Source organism: Coregonus lavaretus, assembly GCF_964263955.1.
Source record: "Coregonus lavaretus genome assembly, chromosome: 10".
Lineage (NCBI taxonomy): Eukaryota > Metazoa > Chordata > Actinopteri > Salmoniformes > Salmonidae > Coregonus > Coregonus lavaretus.
Genome location: NC_139997.1, coordinates 8,796,817 through 8,813,386, shown reverse-complemented (window position 1 = coordinate 8,813,386; position 16,570 = coordinate 8,796,817). Strand labels below are relative to the sequence as shown.

The following is a 16,570-nucleotide window of genomic DNA, read 5'->3' as shown; positions in this document are numbered from 1 at the left end:
GACTGTGGTGAGTGAGTAATGCACGTACTGTATTACTGTGTGTAGGATTAGAAGAAGGTAGGACAGATATTACTATATAACAGACAGGCAGAGTACTGTAAACACACACACACGTAAGAAAGGGTTTTGGTTAGAAAGGTTTCACATTGGGTAAAATAAGAGCTTTCTTGAAATCAGGTCAATGAGTGTTGGATTCCATGTACTGTATTGTACTGTGTGTGTGTGTGTCTAATGAATAGTACCAGTATAACTAGCATCATTGCTGTCCTGCTAGCCTGGGGTGGGACCGTCTGTCTCAAAGGTTTCCTGTTTTCTCCCTCTAGTTCTCCAAGGATAAGTATCTGCTGGAGTCTCCACCAGAGAAACTACGCAAGGAGCTGGAGGAGGAGCTGAGACTCTGCAGCAGCGATATCAGGAGCCATGGCTGGTACCATGGACACATCCCACGAGAGGTACACACACACACACACACATAATATATACATACACACACACACACACACACACACAGAGTATATACATACACACACACACACACACAGAGTATATACACACACACACACACACACACACACACACACACACACACAGAATATATACATACACACACACACACACACACACACACAGAGTATATACACACACACACACACAGAATATATACACACACACACACACAGAATATATACATACACACACACACACACACACACACACAGAGTATATACATACACACACACACACACACAGAGTATATACATACACACACACACACAGAGTATATACACACACACACACACAGAGAGTATATACATACACACACACACACAGAGAGTATATACACACACACACACACACACACACAGAGTATATACATACACACACACACACACAGACTATATACATACCCACACACACACACAGAGTATATACAGTGGGGAAAATAAGTATTTAGTCAGCCACCAATTGTGCAAGTTCTCCCACTTAAAAAGATGAGAGAGGCCTGTAATTTTCATCATAGGTACACGTCAACTATGACAGACAAAATGAGAAAAATTAATCAAGAAAATCACATTGTAGGATTTTTTATGAATTTATTTGCAAATTATGGTGGAAAATAAGTATTTGGTCAATAACAAAAGTTTCTCAATACTTTGTTATATACCCTTTGTTGGCAATGACACAGGTCAAACGTTTTCTGTAAGTCTTCACAAGGTTTTCACACACTGTTGCTGGTATTTTGGCCCATTCCTCCATGCAGATCTCCTCTAGAGCAGTGATGTTTTGGGGCTGTCGCTGGGCAACACGGACTTTCAACTCCCTCCAAAGATTTTCTATGGGGTTGAGATCTGGAGACTGGCCAGGCCACTCCAGGACCTTGAAATGCATCTTACGAAGTCACTCCTTCGTTGCCCGGGCGGTGTGTTTGGGATCATTGTCATGCTGAAAGACCCAGCCACGTTTAATCTTCAATGCCCTTGCTGATGGAAGGAGGTTTTCACTCAAAATCTCACGATACATGGCCCCATTCATTCTTTCCTTTACACGGATCAGTCGTCCTGGTCCCTTTGCAGAAAAACAGCCCCAAAGCATGATGTTTCCACCCCCATGCTTCACAGTAGGTATGGTGTTCTTTGGATGCAACTCAGCATTCTTTGTCCTCCAAACACGACGAGTTGAGTTTTTACCAAAAAGTTCTATTTTGGTTTCATCTGACCATATGACATTCTCCCAATCCTCTTCTGGATCATCCAAATGCACTCTAGCAAACTTCAGATGGGCCTGGACATGTACTGGCTTAAGCAGGGGGACACGTCTGGCACTGCAGGATTTGAGTCCCTGGCAGCGTAGTGTGTTACTGATGGTAGGCTTTGTTACTTTGGTCCCAGTTCTCTGCAGGTCATTCACTAGGTCCCCCCGTGTGGTTCTGGGATTTTTGCTCACCGTTCTTGTGATCATTTTGACCCCACGGGGTGAGATCTTGCGTGGAGCCCTAGATCGAGGGAGATTATCAGTGGTCTTGTATGTCTTCCATTTCCTAATAATTGCTCCCACAGTTGATTTCTTCAAACCAAGCTGCTTACCTATTGCAGATTCAGTCTTCCCAGCCTGGTGCAGGTCTACAATTTTGTTTCTGGTGTCCTTTGACAGCTCTTTGGTCTTGGCCATAGTGGAGTTTGGAGTGTGACTGTTTGAGGTTGTGGACAGGTGTCTTTTATACTGATAACAAGTTCAAACAGGTGCCATTAATACAGGTAACGAGTGGAGGACAGAGGAGCCTCTTAAAGAAGAAGTTACAGGTCTGTGAGAGCCAGAAATCTTGCTTGTTTGTAGGTGACCAAATACTTATTTTCCACCATAATTTGCAAAGAAATTCATTAAAAATCCTACAATGTGATTTTCTGGATTTTTTTTCCTCAATTTGTCTGTCATAGTTGACGTGTACCTATGATGCAAATTACAGGCCTCTCTCATCTTTTTAAGTGGGAGAACTTGCACAATTGGTGGCTGACTAAATACTTTTTTCCCCCACTGTATATACACACACACACACACACACACACACACACACACAGAGTATATACACACACACACACACACACACACACACACACACACACACACACACACACAGAGTATATACATACACACACACACACACACACACAGAGTATATAATTACCCACACACAGAGTATATACATACACACACACACACACACACACAGAGTATATACATACACACACACAGAGTATATACATACACACACACACAGAGTATATACATACACACACAGAGTATATACATACACACACACAGAGTATATACACACACACACACACTAAAGCTGGGTGATGTGGAGAAAAATCCAGATCACGATAAATTGCCTAAATTGATGCAATAATGATAAATAGAACAATAGGTTTATAACAGTAATATGATATAACAATGTGCACCACAGTTTTTAAAAACGATCCTTTAAACTACTACAACTAGTGTGATGGTTGTAGACATCAACTGTCCCATTAACAATCAGCCATATTAGCAAACTTATTTCATTTCAAACTTATCGTAATGAACGATATCAGCAAAATGCCTGCAATAAGTGATCGTGTCGATCATTTTCGGTGTATTGTCCCAGCTCTAACACGCACGTGCACACATACACGCAACTGCAGGCTTACACACACACAAAGTGCACACACATACACATAAGCAGGCATGCACAAACACACGCACACACACACACACACGCACACACACAAAGAGTGCAATCTACTAATATTCACCTGCCGTTGTTTTCTTAGTTGGTGACGTTTAATGCACAATAAAAGCCCTATACTTGCATTCATACTAGCCTTACACCTTCCACTCTAGAATTGATTGGCATTCTTACTGATTAATTTACAAAATGAACAGCTTTCTTTTAAAACTGCAAAATCCAAAACTTGTAAAAAGTTCTTCACCCTGGATTGACATTAATTTGGAAACAGGGTTAGGAGGGCACAGCTGTGTGTGTCTGTCTGTTGGCGCTGGATACATAACAGTATCAACAGCTGGTGAATACACACACATACACACACATCGGTGTGGCTTCACTGTCCTCCTGACCCACCCATACTCCTCTCTCTCTCTGTAGTGTGAGTTAAACCATCTGTGAATCTCCCTACCTGTGAGGCTCCAGCGTACATTAACATAATGCTACATTCATACTGGGGTAAACAGACAGAACAGGGCTTATCCTCGCTGCTAAAACAATACACTGTGTCTCCATGGTGATGGCTCCCATGCAGGCAGCAGCAGCAGCCTGTCTGTATGCAGTGCTCTTGGTGCTGCTATCTCTGGCCTGTAGTAACAGCACCCCCTGTTGGAGATAAGGAGAAATGCTTTACAATGGTATCACCGTCACTTAGACATGGTGCTACAGTATATTCTATATTATAATCTGGTGCTGATTGGCTGAAAGCTGTGGTATATCAGACCGTACACCACAGGTATGACAAAAAGTTACTTTTTACTGTTCTATTTACGTTGGTAACCAGTTTATAATAGCAATAAGGCATCTCGGGGAGTTTGTGGTATATGGCCAATATACCACGGCTAAGGGCTGTATCCAAGCACTCCGTGTTGGGTCGTGCTTTAAGAACAGCCCTTAGCCGTGGTATATTGGCCATATACCACACCCCCTCGGGCCTTATTGCTTAAGTATGTACCTATTTATATCAAGTAGGATCTTTTCACATTTTATTGTGTTACAAAGTGGGATTACAATTGATTGAATTGTCATTTTTTTTGTCAACAATTTACTCAAAATACTCAGTAATGTCAAAGTGGAAGAAAAATTCGTAAAAATAAAAAATGATTAATGCATTTTTTTATAACAAAAATATAGTAATTGCATAAGTATTCAGCCCCCTTGTTTAGGCAAGCCTAAATTAGTTCAGGAGTAACATTTGGGTTAACAAATCCCATAAGTTACATGAACTCAGTCTGTGTGAAATAGTAGGGGTTGACATTATTTTGTAATGACTAACCCTTCCTCTGTCCCCCATACATACAACATCTGTAAGGTCACTCAGTCAAGTATTGAATTTCAAGCCCAGATTCATCTACAAAGACCAGGGAGCTTTTCAAAAGCCTCAAAGAAGGGCAGTGATTGGTAGATGGGTAACAATAACAAATCAGACATTGAATATCTCTTTAAGCATGTTCAAGTTAATAATTATGCTGTGGATTATGTATTAACCACCTAGACACATCGAAGAGACAGTCGTCCTTCTGAACTGAGCTGCAGGACAGGAATGAAACTGCTCAGTGATGTTACCATGAGGCCCTTGGTCATTATAAAAGAGTTACAGAGTTCAATGGTTGTGATGGGAGAAAACTGAGGATGGATCAACAACATTGTAGTGACTCCACAATAATGACCTAAATGACAGAGTGAACAGAAGAATACAAATATACAGAATAAAAATACTCCAAAACATGCATCTTGTATGCAACAAGGCACTAAAGTAATCCTGCAAAATAAACACAGCAAAGGAATACACTTTTTGGCCTAAATGCAAAGTCTTATGTTTAGGGCAAATCCAACACAACACATCACTGAGTAACTGCCTCCTTATTTTCAAGCATGGTGTTGGCTGCATCATGGTATGGGTATGCTTGACATAGGTAAATACTGGGGAGTTTTTCAGGATAAAAGGAAATGGGATGGAGCTAAGCACAGCCAAAATCCTAGAGGAAACCCTGCTTCAGTCTGTATTACACCAGACACTGGGAGAGGAATTCAACTTTCGGCAGGACAATAACCTACATCACAAGGCCAAATCTACACTGGAGTTGCTTACCAAGAAGACAGTGTAGTGTATTAAGATTATGACTTTCTTAATGGGTTTAAGTGGAACCTTTGAGGATGTTTATTTTAGTATCAAGAGGGAATGTTTTAGTGTAACGCCACATACAACAGACAGGAAGTGTGTGTTGTAGACAGGGGATTGGACAGTAGAGGGAGCCACCCACATCTTGGGAAGATTATATATACTGGGTAAAAAGCGAAGAAGAGGTTAGAGCGGCCATTGCAATTCGGGGGATGCCGTTCTCCGGGTGATCTTGACACCTGTAAGCTCATGCTGAAATCTTGTGATATGAATAGACCTTATGATCAAAGTTCAGTATGAGCGGACTCTTTGTTTGACAGCAATAGGTACCAGCATCGACGCGATACCACAACAGTGAATGTTCCTGAGTGTCCAAGTTACAGTTTTGATTTAAATCTGCTTGAAAATCTATGGCAAGACTTACTGTCTAGCCGTGATCCCCAACACCTTGACATTTTTAAATGAATAATGGACAAATATTGCACAATCCAGGTGTGCAAAGCTCTTAGAGACTTACCCAAGTAGACTCACAGCTGTAATCGCTGCCATGGGTTTCTAACATGTATTGACTCAAGGAGCTGAATACTTATGCAACAACTACATTTTAGTTATTTAATTGATATCATTAAAAAATATATATATATATATATTTTTTTTTTATTCCACTTTGACATTACAAAGTATTTTTGTGTAGATTGTTGACAAAAATAATTACTATTAAATCAATTTGAATCCCACTTTGTAACACAATAACATTTGAAGAAATCCAAGGGGTATGAATATTTTTGCAAGGTCCTGTAACAATCCTCATAGGAAAGCTTTTTTGTATAGGCTCTGTCTCAACTCTTTGGATAACCAGTATGTAGCCTAGCCCCTAGATATGTTTCCTAGAAGACAACTTACAGTGAGGAAAAAAAGTATTTAGTCAGCCACCAATTGTGCAAGTTCTCCCACTTAAAAAGAGGAGAGAGGCCTGTAATTTTCATCATAGGTACACGTCAACTATGACAGACAAAATGAGAAAAAAAATTCCAGAAAATCACATTGTAGGATTTTTTAGGAATTTATTTGCAAATTATGGTGGAAAATAAGTATTTGGTCAATAACAAAAGTTTCTCAATACTTTGTTATATACCCTTTGTTGGCAATGACACAGGTCAAACGTTTTCTGTAAGTCTTCACAAGGTTTTCACACACTGTTGCTGGTATTTTGGCCCATTCCTCCATGCAGATCTCCTCTAGAGCAGTGATGTTTTGGGGCTGTCGCTGGGCAACACGGACTTTCAACTCCCTCCAAAGATTTTCTATGGGGTTGAGATCTGGAGACTGGCTAGGCCACTCCAGGACCTTGAAATGCTTCTTACGAAGCCACTCCTTCGTTGCCCGGGCGGTGTGTTTGGGATCATTGTCATGCTGAAAGACCCAGCCACGTTTCATCTTCAATGCCCTTGCTGATGGAAGGAGGTTTTCACTCAAAATCTCACGATACAAGGCCCCATTCATTCTTTCCTTTACACGGATCAGTTGTCCTGGTCCCTTTGCAGAAAAACAGCCTCATGCTTCACAGGTGTTCTTTGGATGCAACTCAGCATTCTTTGTCCTCCAAACACGACGAGTTGAGTTTTTACCAAAAAGTTCTATTTTGGTTTCATCTGACCATATGACATTCTCCCAATCCTCTTCTGGATCATCCAAATGCACTCTAGCAAACTATAGACGGGCCTGGACATGTACTGGCTTAAGCAGGGGGACACGTCTGGCACTGCAGGATTTGAGTCCCTGGCGGCGTAGTGTGTTACTGATGGTAGGCTTTGTTACTTTGGTCCCAGCTCTCTGCAGGTCATTCACTAGGTCCCCCCGTGTGGTTCTGGGATTTTTGCTCACCGTTCTTGTGATCATTTTGACCCCACGGGGTGAGATCTTGCGTGGAGCCCCAGATCGAGGGAGATTATCAGTGGTCTTGTATGTCTTCCATTTCCTAATAATTGCTCCCACAGTTGATTTCTTCAAACCAAGCTGCTTACCTATTGCAGATTCAGTCTTCCCAGCCTGGTGCAGGTCTACAATTTTGTTTCTGGTGTCCTTTGACAGCTCTTTGGTCTTGGCCATAGTGGAGTTTGGAGTGTGACTGTTTGAGGTTGTGGACAGGTGTCTTTTATACTGATAACAAGTTCAAACAGGTGCCATTAATACAGGTAACGAGTGGAGGACAGAGGAGCCTCTTAAAGAAGAAGTTACAGGTCTGTGAGAGCCAGAAATCTTGCTTGTTTGTAGGTGACCAAATACTTATTTTCCACCATAATTTGCAAATAAATTCATTAAAAATCCTACAATGTGATTTTCAGGATTTTTTTTTCTCAATTTGTCTGTCATAGTTGACGTGTACCTATGATGCAAATTACAGGCCTCTCTCATCTTTTTAAGTGGGAGAACTTGCACAATTAGTGGCTGACTAAATACTTTTTTCCCCCACTGTACTTACAGTCAATTAAAGCATGCCTTCATTTTATGCTACATATCTGAGACCTATAGGAGTCTCAGGGTGCATAATAAATTGTCTTTGTGCCAAACTGTGATTTTAAAGCCACTTTGTGTGCAGTTCTATTTACACAGGAAAAAGGGAGCGGTGTTATCCAAATGTTATATAAGGAACCTTGTAACAATGTAATCATAACTTTAATGATGCTATAGAATGATCCACGTAACAATCTTAAAACACTGTTATTATAAATGTGCCACTGTTACTAAATAACACCCCTTCCCTTCGGTCGACCTCCAGGTGTCAGAGACGGTGGTGCTGCGAAACGGTGATTTCCTGATCCGTGATTCGCTGATAAACGTGGGCGACTACGTCCTGACGACCAGGTGGAACCACGAGGTTCTGCACTTCAAGATCACCAAGGTCCTGGTCAAGTCCAGCACTGAGTCTAAGGTATGTGTTGTAACTTACATAATTTACATAATGTTTGTTTGTAACTTTACTGTTTTTAATGATTTAGTTATTTTGGGGTAAAACAAATCTTACAGTTAAAAACTATTTAAAAGTACAAAGAATCCCAGAGGATGACACATGAAAAGCATGAAAAACACTTATTTCCAATTTGTTAACCACAAGCATACACATGTCCATTTATTTAACATTTTATTGGACAATAAAGATTTTCAATTCAATTCCAGGTCCAGTACCTGTTAGAGAAAGACAGCTTCGACTCTTTACCTGATCTGATGAGGTACTACGTGGCCGGGCGGCGGCCTGTCTCCCAGCCCAGCGGAGCCCTGATCTACTGTCCAATCATACGCACCCTCCCCTTGCGTTACCTGGAAGCAACGTTTGCCTTAGCCAATAGCAGACACGGCCTAGCCCACTCACCATCCAGTCAGAAAGGAGCGTACATCAAGAGGAGGAGCGTGACCATGAACGACGGATTGACCACGGACAAGCTGATACCTCACAGGTCAGAGACTAGAGAGAGAGAGGGAGCCTTTCATAGATCGTTACACAATCTACTTCTTGAGATTCATGTGTGTGTATGTCTGTGTGCAAGTGTATGTACAGTATGTATGTGTGTATGTGTGTGTGTCTCAGTGGTGTAAACCAGATGTTTCATTGCCCATTCATTCCCATTGTGTGGTCAGTGACGTGGAGTCCATCAGTCCAGTGGAACCACCAGTTTCCCCAGTTCCAGTCCAAGTACCTGCACCAAAACCAGAAGCAGTACCAGTTGTTCCAAAGCCAGAAGTGGAGGCTGCTGTTGTGGGGTGCAGGTGGTGTGTGTGAGCCCGTTTGGGTCAGAACACTGGTGTCATGACAGAGCACTGACCCCTTCTCACTCTCACCCCCTGCCCCAGATTCACTGAGAACATGTGTATACTGTAGCTACATGGCTCTGTGTTAGACTAGCTGCTACACCAGTCACTCTGACCTCTGACCTCTCTCCTTATAATGCATGTCTCTTTCCTTCTCCTCTGCACAGCAACCAGGATCTGAGTGTAGGAGAGATCCACCTTAGCCTGGTCACAGATCTGTTTGTGTTGTCTTGTCAACTCTTTGTTTTGTCTTGTCAACTCTGTGTTTGTTGTCTTGTCAACTCTGTGTTTGTTGTCTTGTCAACTCTTTGTGCTGTCTTGTCAACTCTTTGTGCTGTCTTGTCAACTCTTTGTGTTTGTTGTCTTGTCAACTCTTTGTATTTGTTGTCATGTCAACTCTTTGTGTTGTCTTGTCAACTCTGTGTTGTCTTGTCAACTCTTTGTGCTGTCTTGTCAACTCTTTGTGCTGTCTTGTCAACTCTTTGTGTTTGTTGTCTTGTCAACTATTTTTATTTGTTGTCATGTCAACTCTTTGCGCTGTCTTGTCAACTCTGTTGTCTTGTCAACTCTTTGTGCTGTCTTGTCAACTCTTTGTGCTGTCTTGTCAACTCTTTGTGCTGTCTTGTCAACTCACTCTTTGTGCTGTCTTGTCAACTCTTTGCGCTGTCTTGTCAACTCTGTTGTCTTGTCAACTCTTTGTGCCGACTTGTCAACTCTTTGTGCTGTCTTGTCAACTCTTTGTGTTGTCTTGTCAACGCTTTCTGTTTGTTGTCTTGTCAACTCGTTGTGTTTGTTGTCTTGTCAACTCTTTGTGCTGTCTTGTCAACTCTGTGTTGTCTTGTCAACTCTTTGTGTTTGTTGTCTTGTCAACTATTTGTGCTGTCTTGTCAACTCTTTGTGCTGCCTTGTCAACTCTTTGTGCTGCCTTGTCAACTCTTTGTGCTGTCTTGACAACTGATATGGTCATTGTCTTGCCAAACATAACAGTAATCATAAGAGTTTGTTATGCAGCACAAACAGATCTGGGACCAGGCTAAGGTTGACCTGTGTTTCACCTCTTCACAGTAGACCAATTGGGTAAAATGTATAGCTGGCACTTAACTTACGAGATGACTTGATTTGGAGCGTTGCTAAAACTTGCTCGATTCAGACATATGTTTCAGACCAGACAACATACCCTCCATGGGCCCACAGCCATATTAAAGACCAATGGAAAACGAGTGTGTTTGTTGGTGTTTGCAGCTCCTCTACTATTCACAACCACAAGGACACCATTAGGAACTGTACTCTGAGTATGGACCTCATCCAAGAGTATCGCCGTCCTCCAGTAGGGGAGACACCTCTCTCCCCAGCCTACAGCCACAGTGAGTCCTTTCTATGGAGATTATTGAATTATTAAGAGATTATGGAGATTATAGATAATTCATTGAGATTATTGCATACTGTGTGGGTTTGGTGGTCCTTTTGATTGAGCCTTTCTGGACTGCCAGATGGGAACTTTTGGGGGTTTGCACTTTTGGAATAGTCCATGCAAGCTCAATCAATCAAGCGCAGCTGAAGTACATTGAGTGTACAAAACATTAAGAACAGCTTCCTAATATTGAGGTGCATATTTTGCCCTCAGAACAGCTTCAATTCGTCGGGGCATGGACTCTACAAGGTGTTGAAAGTGTTCCATAGGGATGCTGGCCCATGTTGACTCCAATGTTTCCCACAGTTGTGTCAAGTTAGCTGGATGTCCTTTGGGTGGTGGACCATTCTTGATCCACACGGGAAACTGTTGAGCGTGAAAAACCCAGCAGCGTTGCAGTTCTTTACACACTCAAACTGGTGCGACTGGCAACTACTACCATACCCCGTTCAAAGGCACTTACATTTTTTGTCTTGACCATTCACCCTCACAACACATACACAATCCATGTCTCAATTGTCAAGGCTTAAACATCCTTCTTTAACCGGTCTCCTTCCCTTCAGCTTCACTGATTGAAGGATTTAACAAGTGACATCAATAAGGGATCATAGCTTTCACATGGATTCACCTGGTCCAGGTGTTCTTAATGTTTTGTACACTCAGTGTATTTGTAAGAAAACCAATACTATTTGTGAACCCAGGTCTGGAATATACATGTGTAACCCTCTGCTTCTCTCTCCAGTCCACAGACACAGAACCCAGTCAGGGGGTAGACTTCTGGCCGTGGTGCCCCCCTCGCCAATCCTGAGACGCTCCAGCGACCCCCAGCTCAGCCCTGGCTCCAACAACAACCTACCCGACATGCTAGCAGCCAGCTCACACTCCACCCCGGCCCACTGCTCCTATATAACCCCAGCAGAGGGCTCCGAGACGGGGGGCAGCTACTGCGACCTACGGCCCACCCCGGCCCTCTGTCCTGAGGCTCCCTGTGCTGCCGGCATGCCTCCCACACCTCCCGCTAAGAGCTACGTGGAGCGGCTGCGTGTGGAGGAGGGCCGAGGGCCTGCCCCAGGGAGGGAGGATGGGGCTCGGGGAGAGGCGTTCAGCGCCCCCCTGGTGGAAACAGCCTCCTCCTTCAGACCAGGGAAGTACCTCTCGCCCCTGATGGCCTCGGAGAACAAGCCCTTAGAGATGAGCATTCTGAAGAGGGTCAAAGAGCTTCTGGCGGAGGTGGACGCTAGGACGGCTGCTAAACACATCACCATGGCTGACTGCATGGTATGGACACCGCGCACATACAGGACATATAGAGAGACACGGGCACAAACACACGCAATACGCATATGCCATCCACACTTTATTAAAGCTCATATCTAAAACCGAAGCAGGCTAACGGTTTGTTCCTTGGGCCTGTGAACATAACTCAGTGATGTCACCAATTCCCAAATGTCAGCCACAGTACTGTGTCAGAGTGTTGCTCAATGAACTCCTGTTAACAGTGGAGCAGCAGAGAGCAGAGAGGTTAACACAGGGATGACTATGCTATCCTCAGAACTATTTACTCTACTCATTATTTGGTAACATTTGAATTAAGAGACAATTAACCACCAGTCTCAGTGACTGTGGATACATTAAATTAGAAATTACAATAAACCCTTCCCCTCGCTCCCTCTCCTCTCCTCTCCTCTCCTCTCCTCTCCTCTCTCTCCATTTCCTCCCTCTCCTCTCCTCTCCTCATTTCCTCCCTCTCCTCTCCTCTCCTCTCCTAATTTCCTCCCTCTCCTCTCTCTCCATTTCCTCTCTCTCCTCTCCTCATTTCCTCCCTCTCCTCTCCTCTCCTCATTTCCTCCCTCTCCTCTCTCTCCATTTCCTCTCTCTCCTCTCCTCATTTCCTTCCTCTCCTCTCCTCATTTCCTCCCTCTCCTCTCCTCTCCCCATTTCCTCCCTCTCCTCTCCTCTCCTCTCCTCATTTCCTCCCTCTCCTCTCCTCTCCTCATTTCCTCCCTCTCCTCTCTCTCCATTTCCTCCCTCTCCTCTCCTCATTTCCTCCCTCTCCTCTCCTCATTTCCTCCCTCTCCTCTCCTCTCCTCATTTCCTCCCTCTCCTCTCTCTCCATTTCCTCCCTCTCCTCTCCTCATTTCCTCCCTCTCCTCTCCTCATTTCCTCCCTCTCCTCTCCTCTCTCTCCATTTCCTCCCTCTCCTCTCTCTCCATTTCCTCCCTCTCCATTTCCTCCCTCCCTCTGTGTTGTGCTCCCTCCCTCTGTCTGTGTGAAGGTTGCAAGAATACTGGGCGTTACCGAGGAGATGCAGAGGATGATGGGAGTGGGCTCAGGACTGGAGCTGTTGACTCTTCCTCACGGACACCAGCTGAGACTGGACCTACTGGAGCGGTAAGGGTTAGGGTGGTAAGTGTTAGGGTGGTTAGGGTTAGGGTGGTTAGGATTAGGGTGGTTAGGGTTAGGGTTGTGGTTGAGGGTTAGGGTTGAACCGGGATATGGACATGAAGCTAGGGTTAGCGTTCGAGTTGAGGCTAGGGTTAGGATAGAACCGGGATGTCTACATGAAGCTAGGGTTAGGAGTAGGGTTGTCGTTGATGCTGTTCTCTTCCAATTCTTCCTTGTTTCATCCTCCTCCCCTCCTCCCTCCCTCCTCCTCAGGTTCTATACTATGTCTATAATGATGGCTGTGGACCTGCTGGGCTGTACAGGCAGTACAGAGGAGAGGGCTGCTCTGCTCCATAAGACCATCCAGCTGGCTGCTGAACTCAAGAGCAACCTGGGGAACATGTTCGGCTTCGCCGCTGTGATGAGAGCACTGGAGCTACCACAGGTATGGACCAAACATATACAGTACACACACACACACACACACACACACACACACACACACACACACACAAAGACACACACACACACACACAAAGACACACACACACACACACACACACACACACACACACACACAAAGACACACACACACACACACAAAGACACACACAGACGCAGTAAGACACACACAGACACATTAATACACACACAGACGCAGTAAGACACACACAGACACAGTAAGACACACACAGACACAGTAATACACACACAGACGCAGTAAGACACACACAGACACAGTAAGACACACACAGACACAGTAATACACACACAGACGCAGTAAGACACACACAGACACAGTAAGACACACACAGACACAGTAATACACACACAGACGCAGTAAGACACACACAGACACAGTAAGACACACACAGACACAGTAATACACATAGACGCAGTAAGACACACACAGACACAGTAAGACACACACAGACACAGTAAGACACACACAGACACAGTAAGACAGACACAGTAATACACATAGACGCAGTAAGACACACACAGACACAGTAAGACACACACAGACACAGTAAGACACACACAGACACAGTAAGACACACACAGACACAGTAAGACACACACAGACACAGTAAGACACACACAGACACAGTAAGACACACACAGACACAGTAAGACACACATAGACGCAGTAAGACACACACAGACACAGTAATACACACACAGACACAGTAAGACACACACAGACACAGTAAGACACACACAGACACAGTAAGACACACACAGACACAGTAATACACACACATACGCAGTAAGACACACACAGATGCAGTAATACACACACATACAAACCCAAATATCGGTAGAGGGAACATAATTATCTATGTGTTATATTGGCTCATGCTATTATATTTCTCTCTCTCTTCTCTTTTTCTTCTCTCCTCTCTTCTTCTCTCCTCTCTTCTCTCACTCTCTCCGTCTCTCTCTCAGATCTCTCGTCTGGAGCAGACGTGGATGACGTTACGTCAGAGACACACAGAAGGAGCCATCCTCTATGAGAAGAAGCTCAAGCCTTTCATGAAGAACATGAACGATGGCAAAGGTATGGAGTTGGTGTGTGTGTGTGTGTGTGTGTGTTTCTGCGTGAGTTGTGTGTTTGACTTGCACAGGACACTGGTATCTGTGTGTAGATGTGTGTTTCTCTCTCTGTGTGTTCCAGAGAGCACTGTGCTGTCCAACACCTCCTTCCCTCACGTGGTTCCTCTGCTGTCTCTGCTGGAGAGGAGTGTGGCCGTGGGGGAGGGGCCAGGGGCAGGGATAGAACCCTGGGAGAAAGTGGAGGCGGGGGTTGACGTGGTGATGTCACACCTGGAGGCGGCCCGGACCATCGCTCACCATGGGGGGCTGTACCGCACCAACGCTGAGACCAAACTACATGGTAAGGCCTGTGGGAGCTGTGTGTGTGTACGCGCTGTGTGCGCGCTGTGTATGTGTTTGACTTGCACACACACAAGGTCGGTTTCCCGGACTTAGATTACTGTCAGACACTCAGAGAATCTCATTCATCATTCGATAATCACAGACTCATTCAATCTTCATTGGAAGTGCTTTTTAGTCTAGTGACAGGTTTAATCCAGGTCCGGGAAACCATTAAATAGAGTAATAATAGTATTATAGTGTAGTGTGCCGAATCAGCTTTATTGCCATATTGTTATGGACTAACCACTAAGGGCTTGTCTGAGTAGTGGATGTTGTGCATTGATTTATTTGACTGACTAATAACTGTAGTGTTGCGGTACATGTTGAAGTTGTTGTGTTGCTCCTTGATGCTGAGGCATCGTATTATCTGACGGTGTGTGTGTGTGTTCAATATGATGTATATAATGGTTCATTGACATTGATCTGAAATAATGGTTGAGATGTTGGTTGTTGTGGTATCTGTGCTAGTGTGGTGATGATGGTTACAGTATGTTGACATTTATCACCATCTGTTCTTATTGATTCCAGTCTGTAGTGGCGATTCCCTATGAAAAGCCACTGGCACAGGAGAGAGCTGTCCATAACACGTCCACAAAAATCAGCTTTCCAAATGTTACTCTTTTTGGGTGAAGTTCCCATTTATTGCGCATATAAAATATAAATAGCTCATATTCCTATACAAAAGGTGCAGAGAGATGCATTCTATAAGCTGTATCTGTGATATGGTAAGAACTGTATGTGCTCTCCTCTCACCTGTGCTAACCCTTCCTGGTCACCTGTGCTACCTATATACACACGTGACCAGTGACCCATGACCCCAACATATAGGGCCCTCTAGTGTACAAAACAAGTCAAAATAACCCTTGACAGACAACATATACACAACACATAAACTGGCCAAAATGGCTCCTACACAGTCCCTGGCGATGAGTGTATTGAGCAGGATGTCAATAACTATCTTAACTAGACTGTGTTTTCCACAATGTCTGTAATATTGATCAATCACTCTCTTTATTTCTCTTCTCCTCTTATGTTCTGGTGTCTCCTCTCCTCTTCTCCTCTCCTCCTCTCCTCCTCTCCTCCTCTCCTCCTCTCCTCTCCTCTCTTCTCTTCTCTTCTCTTCTCTTCTCTTCTCTTCTCCTCTCCTCTCCTCCTCTCCTCTCCTCTCCTCTCCTCTCCTCCACCAGGCTTCCAGGAGAGGGAGGAGGTTCTGGAGATCTTCCGGACAGAGTTCCAGATGAGGTTGCTATGGGGAAGTCGGGGGTCGCAGGGCAGCCAATCAGAGCGCTATGAGAAGTTTGACAAAGTCCTGACCGCTCTGTCTTACAAGCTGGAACCTATTGTACGCCACAGTGAACTATAGCACCCATCTCACTGAACACCCCTATACACAGCACAGCACTCACAGTGGTATGGCCCGTCTCCCCACACTGCTGCTGTATGATTCCAATGTGAATACAAGGGGAGGAAGCAGCTAACAGACACAAGAGAATGGACTGAGAGAGGATTAGGGTACACTAAAAGAGAAGGAGCGTCTCACTGTATATCCCCCAAAAAGGCACAAAGGGCTTTTTCAGAGCTCTTAAACAGTGTGGGAACCTACATATTCTGCCTATCTTCAAAGTACAGATAATTGTATGGTGTGCAC

At 44.2% G+C, this 16,570-nt stretch overlaps 1 protein-coding gene across 1 annotated transcript in view; it reads left to right on the top strand.

The window, feature by feature from the left end:
• The window catches only part of LOC311135522 (SH2 domain-containing protein 3C-like), a 118,332-nt gene extending 102,017 nt beyond the window's left edge, over positions 1-16,315 (top strand). The window contains exons 4-13 of the mRNA XM_084169532.1: positions 324-452; positions 8,161-8,313; positions 8,559-8,836; positions 10,431-10,552; positions 11,342-11,877; positions 12,875-12,990; positions 13,258-13,429; positions 14,434-14,545; positions 14,663-14,881; positions 16,110-16,315. Of these exons, the coding sequence (XP_084025658.1) occupies positions 324-452; positions 8,161-8,313; positions 8,559-8,836; positions 10,431-10,552; positions 11,342-11,877; positions 12,875-12,990; positions 13,258-13,429; positions 14,434-14,545; positions 14,663-14,881; positions 16,110-16,285 (2,013 nt within the window). The 3' untranslated portion in view covers positions 16,286-16,315. The remainder of the gene's footprint in view (positions 1-323; positions 453-8,160; positions 8,314-8,558; positions 8,837-10,430; positions 10,553-11,341; positions 11,878-12,874; positions 12,991-13,257; positions 13,430-14,433; positions 14,546-14,662; positions 14,882-16,109) is intronic.
• Positions 16,316-16,570: the final 255 nt, after the last annotated feature.